At 55.9% G+C, this 9,159-nt stretch overlaps 1 protein-coding gene across 1 annotated transcript in view; it reads right to left on the minus strand.

The window, feature by feature from the left end:
• LOC116479120 (anthrax toxin receptor-like) overlaps positions 1-9,159 on the minus strand; it is a 165,694-nt gene that overhangs the window by 20,511 nt on the left and 136,024 nt on the right. The window contains exons 2-5 of the mRNA XM_058436462.1: positions 5,121-5,219; positions 2,889-2,958; positions 2,284-2,362; positions 496-585 (exon numbers count right to left, since the gene is read on the minus strand). Coding sequence (XP_058292445.1) covers positions 496-585; positions 2,284-2,362; positions 2,889-2,926 — 207 coding nt within the window. The 5' untranslated portion in view covers positions 2,927-2,958; positions 5,121-5,219. The remainder of the gene's footprint in view (positions 1-495; positions 586-2,283; positions 2,363-2,888; positions 2,959-5,120; positions 5,220-9,159) is intronic.

Here is a 9,159-nt window from a genome sequence, read left to right on the forward strand (position 1 = left end):
TGGGGAAGGCACCAGACATGTGCCGAGATCCACGCTGGTTCCTCAAGGCACAGACAGCTGGGGGTTACAGCACCGTCCTCCATTTGGGCCATCAGGACCTCATGGGGGCCCCTCTCTTCCTCCCTCCACACAGAGGCCACCTCCTGGCCCTTGTCCATCTGAGGCTTCCAGAAGTCTGGATTGTTAAGGCAGCCCTGGTTTCAGGGGTTCTGGGGTCACTTTTCTCTAAGAGCCAGGGCAGGCCTCAAACCCATGTCCAGGGCATTCCAGGCCAGCTCTCTGTGGCCAGCCTGGGGCAGGAGGCCCTGCAGAAGCCCAGGCTTGCTAGGCTCTGGGAATGTGTGGACAAGTCCGCGACTCCCTGGGCTCACGTGATGAGCTGAGAGCTGAGGGAAACTTCCCACAGGCAGGATCACGGGGCAGTCACATGTTAGAGTCCCACAGAGGGCGGGCCTGTGCCTGGGCCCCAGGGCTGGGCAGGCAGGGAGCACTTGCCTTCTTGCGGCATAGCAGCCAGACACAACACAGCAGCAGTGGCGCAAGCAGTAGGAGCGGCACAAAATAGAGCCAGTTGCGAAAAATGCCCTGGTGGAGAAAAGAGAGCACCATGAACCACTCCTAAGGGACAGAGGAATGGCAGGCCTGGGAAGGCCTCTGTGGCCTCTTCCCCGTGCCCACCACTTGATGGCCCATCTGCCCACTCCTCGCTCTCCCTAGCTGGCCCCGTCTGGTACCACAGTGGGGCCAGTGGCCAGGGCTGGGCCCCAGAGAGCTATAGACCCTTTCTCTGGCCCTGCTGAAAGTCTCTGCCCCAGGGCCCTGCCAAGAAAGTCCCGGAAGCTTCTGTGGTCTGATGAGCCCACCCTCACTGCACACCTCACCTGCAGCACAGGGCTTCTGTGAGGACCACAAAATCTACCGGTACAAAGACCGGTGAGGGTGGAGGTGCAAGCACAGGAGCAGGGACAGGAGACCCGGGTCCATCCCCCACAGCCTCTCTCCCCACTTCCAGGCTCTGCACTCTGGGCACATCCACGCACTGCTCTGAGCCTCAGCCTCCACACCAAAGGAAATGAGCCGCCCTCCCTGGGGGCACTTGTGAGATTTAGAGAGCTCCAAGTCCTGGCTCAGAACCAGGGCCACATGGGGTGTAAGCAACGGGAACACTTCTCTGGGTGTTCTTCACAATAAGGGAAACTTGGGCGGCATCCGTGGGAATGCAGGCTGCTCAGGCCTTCCCCAGATCCAGAGCTCTACTTAAGAGAAGGCTAGAGAGGGGAGGAGGGGGAGGGGAGGGGGAGAGGGGAGGGGAGGAGAGGGGGAGAGGGGAGGGGAGGAGAGGGGGGGAGGGGAGGGGATCTGTGCTGGGAACCTGGCTGGCTGAAGGAAAGGAACCACTGAGGCTGAGCATGAAGGCCGCTGGCAAGGTGGGAGCCCCAGGGCTGCTCCTGATGTGCCTGTCACAGTCGGGCTGTCAGTGGGTAGATTCCTGATGGGGAATGTGTGCATTCAGCCTGCAGATCCATGCGTGGATGTGCAGGGACAGGCAAGGGTGGACCCAGAGGGAGGACTCTCAACACTGGTGTGTCCTCACAACTGAGACTGGGTACAAGGCGGTGGAGTGGGCTCAGGCCTCCCGCCCGTCCCTCCAGCACATCCTCCTGCCTACGCGGCCCCGGGCCAAACTGCCCAAAGATGTGGAGCTCTGAAGAGCAGGCACCGGGGGCACAGCACCTCCATTCCCAGGGGCTTCTTGGAGCTGAGCTCGGGTCCGAGTGCCTGAGAGCCTCCCCTTCAGCAGCAGGAAGGGACATACTGCAGGGCTTGGCGAGGGAGCAGAGAGGGTCATCTCAGGGGCCTGAGCAAGGAGGAGAGGCAGAAAGGGGGCTGAAGGCATCTAGGAAATGATAGCAAGTGACCACCAGGCAGGCTCAGGGGCCAGGGTCATGAGCAGGTTCAGGACCAGATCAGCATCTGGGGCACCAGTTCAGCAGCACACACACACCCTGACGGCAGTGTGTGGAATCCTCCAGAACTCCTGGGCCTGAGGTCCTGGCCTAGAGGTGCTGGACTCTGGCTCCTGGCAGACAATCTCCCAGCCTCACCCACCTGCACCATCTGGAAGCCAGCTTGGAGCAGCCTCAGGTGCCTGCTGCACATGTGACTTTCTGGGACTGCCTGGGAACTGTCTGCCCTTTCTGTGCTCCCCATGGTATATCTCCTTCTAGTGCAGAGGCTCTGGACAGTCCTCATAGGTGTTTGCAGCCCCATGCTGGTACTCACACATGTGCTGCTGGTGATGCTGACACTGCTCTTGAAGAATGTTTTGCCTTTGTTCAAGCTGACTTCAATAGAGTACTCCCTAAAGCACAGAAAATGCAGATGGTGAGAGCCAGCCCGGAGAGATGCAGTTCTTGCCCCTGGACAGCATGAGTAATGAGAGGTCATTCCCCAAACACTTGCAGGTAAACTCAGCAATGATGACCAAAGGGTAAGTGGGTCAGGCAGTGAGGGGCTCTGCATGGGGTCTCATGCCATTGTGAACATGTCCTAAACGACCAGGGACCGCTGCTTGGTGTCACCACCCCAGCTCTTCTGTATTTACAGTCTGTTGGCTTCACTCTGAGAGGCAACCTGGAGCAAAGGTACCATTCCTCTGGCAATCATCTCCTGCATCCTGCCCTCCTCACAGACCCTAGGACACTGCAGATCGCTGACTACCTTGGGGGCCACTAGCAAGGGATGTGGGGAGGAGGGTGCTCTTTGCCCAGCCACAGACACGTGCTGCCCCAGCAGAGTGGGGGCATCCACATTCTGTACACCTCACGCTACCCAACCCTGACTCCCTGGTCTCTTGCTCTCTAGGGCCTTCTGCCAGGGGCACTTACTCTCCAGGTTTTTCTAGTTTTGGCCCAGGGCAATTCATGGAATTATTGTCGATACTGGTTGGCTTTTCATCTAAAAGAAAATGACATGAGAAGAATGTCAATGCACCTGTCTGTCCACTGTTCCTCCCCACGTCTGTCCTCAGGATGCAGGGCTGACCCTGTGGCCCAGGACCAGTATCTGGGCTCTGCCTTCCTACTGCACAGACCCCTGCAAGCACCCGCCACATCCAGGCCCTGTGCAGCGCTCTGTTGTGTAACAGGAACAGGCAGGCACAGTGTCTGCTCTCACAGACTCACCGTTAGGGATTGCATGGGACACAGAAAACAAAATAAAAAACAGGACAAAACAGATGACAGAGAGTGCAATGTGCTGTGATGTCCATGACCACAGGAGGTGAGGGGACTAGAGGGGAAGGGAGAGCCGCTTCATTATGCGTGACTTCTCCTATCTTGTAGAGCCACAATTTCTGGTCTAGAGGAACATGAAATGATGCAAAGCCAGGGATTTGCTTCAAAATACTCTGTGGTAAGGGTACCAAGGAAAGCAGGTGGGGGCAGGTTGAGAATTACTGAAAGTAGGTGATGGCTTCTTTAAGTTGATAGTACAGTTCTTGTTATTTTGTATAGTATTGTAAACTTCCATGAATAATAAATTACCTCTGAAGAGGTGACATTCCAGCTGAGATTAAAAAGGTGAGGAGCCAGCCAGACAAAGATCCCAGGTAAGCGTGCTTGGGGCTGAGAGAGTGGCATGTGCCAATGCTCTGGGCAGTGACTTGCTGACCTTGTCAAGGAGGGAAAGAGGTGACCCAGGACAGGGGGCAGGGCCTCGTGGGCCCTGGAAAGGGGTTGGGGTTTTATTTCTTGTGCAGTGAATCTGTGCAGGTTGGGCAGATCCAGGATATATTTCGCACATGGAGGCAACAGGACTTGCTGGTGGGATGGATGTGAAGAGGAACCTCAGAGGAGTCAAAGATGACATTTGAGTGTTTGACCAGAACAACCAGGTGGACAGTGACACCATTTACCAAGATGGGGAAGTCTGAGGAGGTAACTGGGTTTTTTTTTTAAGTCTGTAATTTTGTTTTCCAATTTTTGTTTATTTATGTATTTATTCATTTTTGTGGGAGCGTAGTGGGCTCAGGAGAGTTCCGTAAGGTGTAGACATGGAACATTCTCACTCCTGAGCCCACGCCCTTTTCATGCCTCCTGAAGTGTGGGGGAGGGCGTGAGCCCTGCTGCATCTGCCTGCTGGCCTGGCTACAGCTCTCTACCCACTGGGCTTGGCTAACAGGAGCCCCTAGCTTCCCAAGGCCCATCAACTGCATGGCCAACCTAGGACTGGCAGAACCCATTGTATTGACCTTTTTGCCAAGGATGATTTCAAAACAATTATGGCATCCTCCTCATTTTCCTTTAAAAGCCTTTCTCTGTTTTTTTTTTCACCTCCCTAAAAATGCACAGTTTACTCTGGCATGTGTTTTCCGTTGCAATGTCCTGTTCCTGAATAAATAGCACTTCTGTTTAGAGACACTCTCTCTGTTTGTTATTTCGGTTGTCAAAAATTGCATCCAGGTGCTTCCAGAAGCCAGAACCAGGCTCTGCCCCTGCTGCCCTGCAGGGACAGATTCAGGACAGAGGGAAGCCTCTCCCTGACCTGCACCTCCAGGCTGGCATCAGCCACCAGGGAAGGCACGCTGCCATCTAGTGTGTGGTGCAAGGGAGGCGTGTTCAGTGGTGGCCAACACTCCAGGGACATTTTCCAGGGATATCTTCCTAATAGTGAAAGTAGGTTTAAAGGTTGTTCTCAATTATTCTAAAAAATAAGCTTCCTTTTACTCCTGGATAAGCCATCAACCAGGAGCAGAATGGCCATCTACGCAGGTGCTCACAGCTGTGGCATGGGCTCCCCGCTGTGAGACGTCGGTGCTGGCCTGTGTATGGAGAGGTAGATGGTAACCTCCAGGGTGGGAAGCCAGTACACCTACAGGCCCACAGAGGAGGCAGCTGAGTGCCCTTTATGGAGGTAGGCTGGGTATCTCCTTTCCCAGGAGCTGCCACCACAGGGAGGCAGAAGGCCCTGGTAGGGCAGGCAGATCACCTGGGTCTGCCTCTAACCCCATAAGGTCCACAGGGAATGGTTGGCAAGGGCTGGGAGGCTTGGCTGGCTGTTGGGAAAGGCAGCATTGTGTGGGAAATACGTGACTCAGAGGCACCGAGGAGACAACTTACCAATGATAGTGCTTTCATTGAAGATAAATCTGCAAATAACTTCATCCTGTTTCTTTAGATTCTGAAAGCCATTTCCATGAATAACCACATGGTAAGGTTCTGCAAGGACAACATTCAAAAGGTTGAGTGAGGAAGAGCAGGGGGCTGCCTCCCCTCTGACCTCCCTGTTCCCGGAGATCCTCCCCCAAAACTGAATTCGCAGAGGCTCCTGTAAGGAAGGAGATGTGTCTGAACCAACATCTATGTGTCCACTGGGTCAAATCTTCATCTGGTGTCACCGAGGGTCCAGGAGAAAGCATCTGGGCCTTGAACACTCAAGGGCCCTCTCCCTACCATTCCTGAACCAACACGCTCAGGAAAGGCCTTGGTCCTTGCACAGGGCAGGCTCAGAGTGCTATTCCTGCCCTGAAATTTGTGGTGCTCCCTCGGCCCCAGGTGTGCAGGCCGTGCACTCAGCCAGGCCCTCCCTGATGTAAGGTATAAGCGGAGCCATAATGCTGCCTGAAGACACCCTGTCTCATGCCTTAGCTGGACACCCAGGCCTCGATGCCTCCTTCAGGGCTGCTGAACACTCGGGGTCTGTCCTCCCTGTCTTTCTGTGTGCCTGTGGCAGGCAGGACACCCACAGGGGCAGGGCCAGGACTCAGGTGGGGCAGGAGAGCCACCTAGGACCCTGCTCAAGGGAATCCATCACAGAAGCCCCGTTTTAGCTGCTATTCCAGAGACCTACAGGTGATTCCTCATATTCTGCTCTTCCTGAACCAGGAAGGACCACAGGGCACCCATCCTGAGGCTCAAGGAGTGTGTCCTTCCACCACTGTGGCTCCTGCCCTGAGACAAACACCACAGGGGATGACACACGCAGGTGAGGGCCAGCCCCAGGAGCCAGCCAGGGTTCCCACAGGTCTGCAGCTGCCAAGGGCATTGGCCTTCACCCCTGCCTCCTGGCCCAGGCCCCGCGCATTCCAATCCCTGCTGATGCCTGGGGTGCCCCCGGTCCATGCACCCAAGGAAAGCTTCCTCTGAACCCTGCTTCCTGCCTTCCTGCAGCGTCACACATTCAAGGTGGGCTGTGGGTGAAGCTGGCCTACCGACATGCTTTCTAAAGCTTTTAAAATGGGAGACTGCAGTTGAAAGCCCGAACATTAACCACAAATATTTAGATTTCCAGCTTTCTTGGGAAATGGGAAATGCAGGCCTCAGTGGGTTTGTGTTTCTCCATGTCAGCCCCTGGCTGGGACCTAGGGAACCATGCTCCTCAGATGAGGAGCTCCAAGGCTCACCTCACTTCAAGGTCCTCAGCACTGACTGCTGACATCAGCTGGCTAGGCCTGGCCTGCTCCTCCTGCTCAAGGTGCCAGCCCAGCCCTCGTGGGCACCCACTTGATGGATACTATGCTGTCCTCAGAAAACCCTGGGCCTGGTGGGGGCAATGAGGCTGTGAGAGAGCAGGAAAGGCCATCTAGGTGCCCTGTGCTGAGCAACTAGACATGGGCCCCCTCAGGGCAAGCATGGGGTCCTCTCCCACAGCTAAAGCTGACAGCAGCTGCTTCCAAATCTGATGCTGCCAGGCAACATCTTCCTCACTCAGGCTTCCAAAAAGCCCTGGCCAGCCAGACACTAGGCTCAGTGTGTGCCCGGGAGGGAGCAACTGGGCCTGTGGCCTGTGCACCTTGGTCAGCCCAACTTGGCCACTCTAAGCAGGGCTGAGGGCTGTCCCAAAGCTCCATGGACAGGGTAATTGCAGATTACATTCTGAGCTGTGTCAGGATTATGTATTGCAAGCAAGCATTTTTTTTTTCAAGATGGATGGATGAAGACAGAGAGAGAGGGAGAGATAAAGGAAAATGGCCAAACATTGATTGTAAAATCCCAGTGGTGGATATAGGTGTGTTTGTGTTCATTGTACAATCCTTTCCACTCACCTACAGGTTTGAAAATTTCAACAATAAAAGGGTGGAAGAAAACCAAAGAACTAAATAAGAAAATTATGCTTAGACATAGACAACCAGAAGTCATGATACATCCTGGGTGACAAGTGACTGATGAGAGGGACAGACCAAGCCCTTGGGCTGCAAGGAGTCAGAGGGGCTGGTCATCAGGGAAGGCTTCCAGGATGAGGTGCCCTTTGAACAGGGCTGTGAAGGGCAGGTGGGCTCGGCCCTTCAAGGTGAGGCAGGGCTTGCAGGGTGCCTATGCTCCACCTGGTCCCACCTCTGCACAGGGGCCCAGAACAGGGAGTGGCCCCTGGAGGGCCTGGGGGTCCTGCTAAGAGCCTCAGACACCTGCCAGGCTGGAGAGGGAGGTGCCTGTCAAAACCCTCCAGCCATGTGTGGCGGATGGCCTCAGGATGGGCCTGGAGCAGTGAGCCCAGCAGAGGCCTCTGCCAGGCTGGATAGGAGGCCCACGACTGAACGGGGGAGTCTGGGCTGTGTGCCTCCCTCCCTGGCCTCCTTCCTGGGCTCCCTGGAGACCTCCTGGCTTCTCGGTGGCAGCCTGCTGAGAGGGATCATTCTGTTGCATTTGGGTTTCAGGCTCCTGCCTTGGCCTTTCCCTCCTGTGACTGTCACCCTCCATGTGGGGCAGCTTTGCACAACTCAGCTGACAGCTGACAGGTCAGGGCTATGACTGCTGGGCCACGTGAGCAGAGGCAGAAGGCCGAGCTGGTGGGCAGAGGGCATCTGTCACCTCGACTCAGCTGCCTCCAGGGAGGAGTGACGACTCACATCCTCAGCTGGGGTTGACAGGGCTGCTCAGACGCCACAGCCTGTGCATGTCCAGAGGACATCATCAGAGGAGCACAGCTGTCACACTGGCTGCTAGGCTGAGTGGCTTTAAATCAGGAGCAGCAGAAAGAGACCCCAAGAGGGAGAGGAGCTCTCTCTACTCCACCCCTACCCTCAGCTCTGCATCGGGGAGAGGCGGGGTCGGGGACAGAGCCCAGGACCAATCATGGAGGTGCCAGCACAGCTCCTGTTTCAGGGACCTGCCAGCTCCCAGCCCTGTGCCAGTCCCCGCACAGCCCAGTGCCTTTGGACTCACAACAGGCCTGACAGCGTCTTTTCTGTTCATAGGAGGCACTTCTGTTCATGGGAGCTCACTGGCGTTGGACAATTTGCTCCTGGTCGTGTGACCATGGAGAGCAGAGCTCAGACATGGACGGTGTGTCTGTCCCCACAGCCTACTGCCAGGGCACCCTGCAGTAAGGAACAGGGAGGCCAGAGCCCAGCTGCTGGAGGCCTCGTGGTCTTGCTAAGGGCCTCGTAATGTCCCCTTCATCTCCAACAGCCGCAGTTGTGCAACTGCCGGCCATGCAGACCCCCAGCCTGCACAGAAAGAGCTCAGGACGACAGAGGCATCACAGAGCCCCACACAGGGCTGTCACCACCCATGCTGGGACCCCGGCTGACAAGAGGGCGTCCTCGCTACGTCCCAGACAGCATGGACAGGCCCTGGGATTGATCCTGTGGGACTGAGGTGAGACGAGGGTGTTTGTGTGGACGCCTTTGTCGGGCTGTGGAGGTTTCCTTCTGCTCACAGGATGCGGTGGGATGCTGACGCCCCTACTTCTTGTTCTTCATCCCCTGAGATAACCGCTTGGTTCCTGTTTCCCGTTTTGTTGATGTGGTAAATTACACAGATATTTCAGCTCCTGCACCTGCCTGGCCTCCCTGGGAGGAGCCCTGGCTGCTCCTGGCCCATGGTCTGGGTTAGCTGCTGCCCCATGCCATTTGCTAGTGTTTCCCTGAGAGCTTCTCGCACATGTCTTTTCTTGCTTTAGAGTTAAACTTACTGTTGTGAGGTAACAACACACTAATTGTACACAGGTACTCACACCATCACCCCCGCATATTGCCCCCACACCAATAGACACTCACATTCACACCCATGTGGGCCACACCTCCACACCCACCCACCCATGCACACTGCACCACAAACACACTCAACCCACCCCATACCACACACATCACACCACACACCACACACCCGAAGCACACACACCCACACACCACACACACACATAAATAGCAAACACACA

The sequence above is a fragment of the Hylobates moloch genome, unplaced genomic scaffold, assembly GCF_009828535.3.
Source record: "Hylobates moloch isolate HMO894 unplaced genomic scaffold, HMol_V3 SCAFFOLD_3, whole genome shotgun sequence".
Lineage (NCBI taxonomy): Eukaryota > Metazoa > Chordata > Mammalia > Primates > Hylobatidae > Hylobates > Hylobates moloch.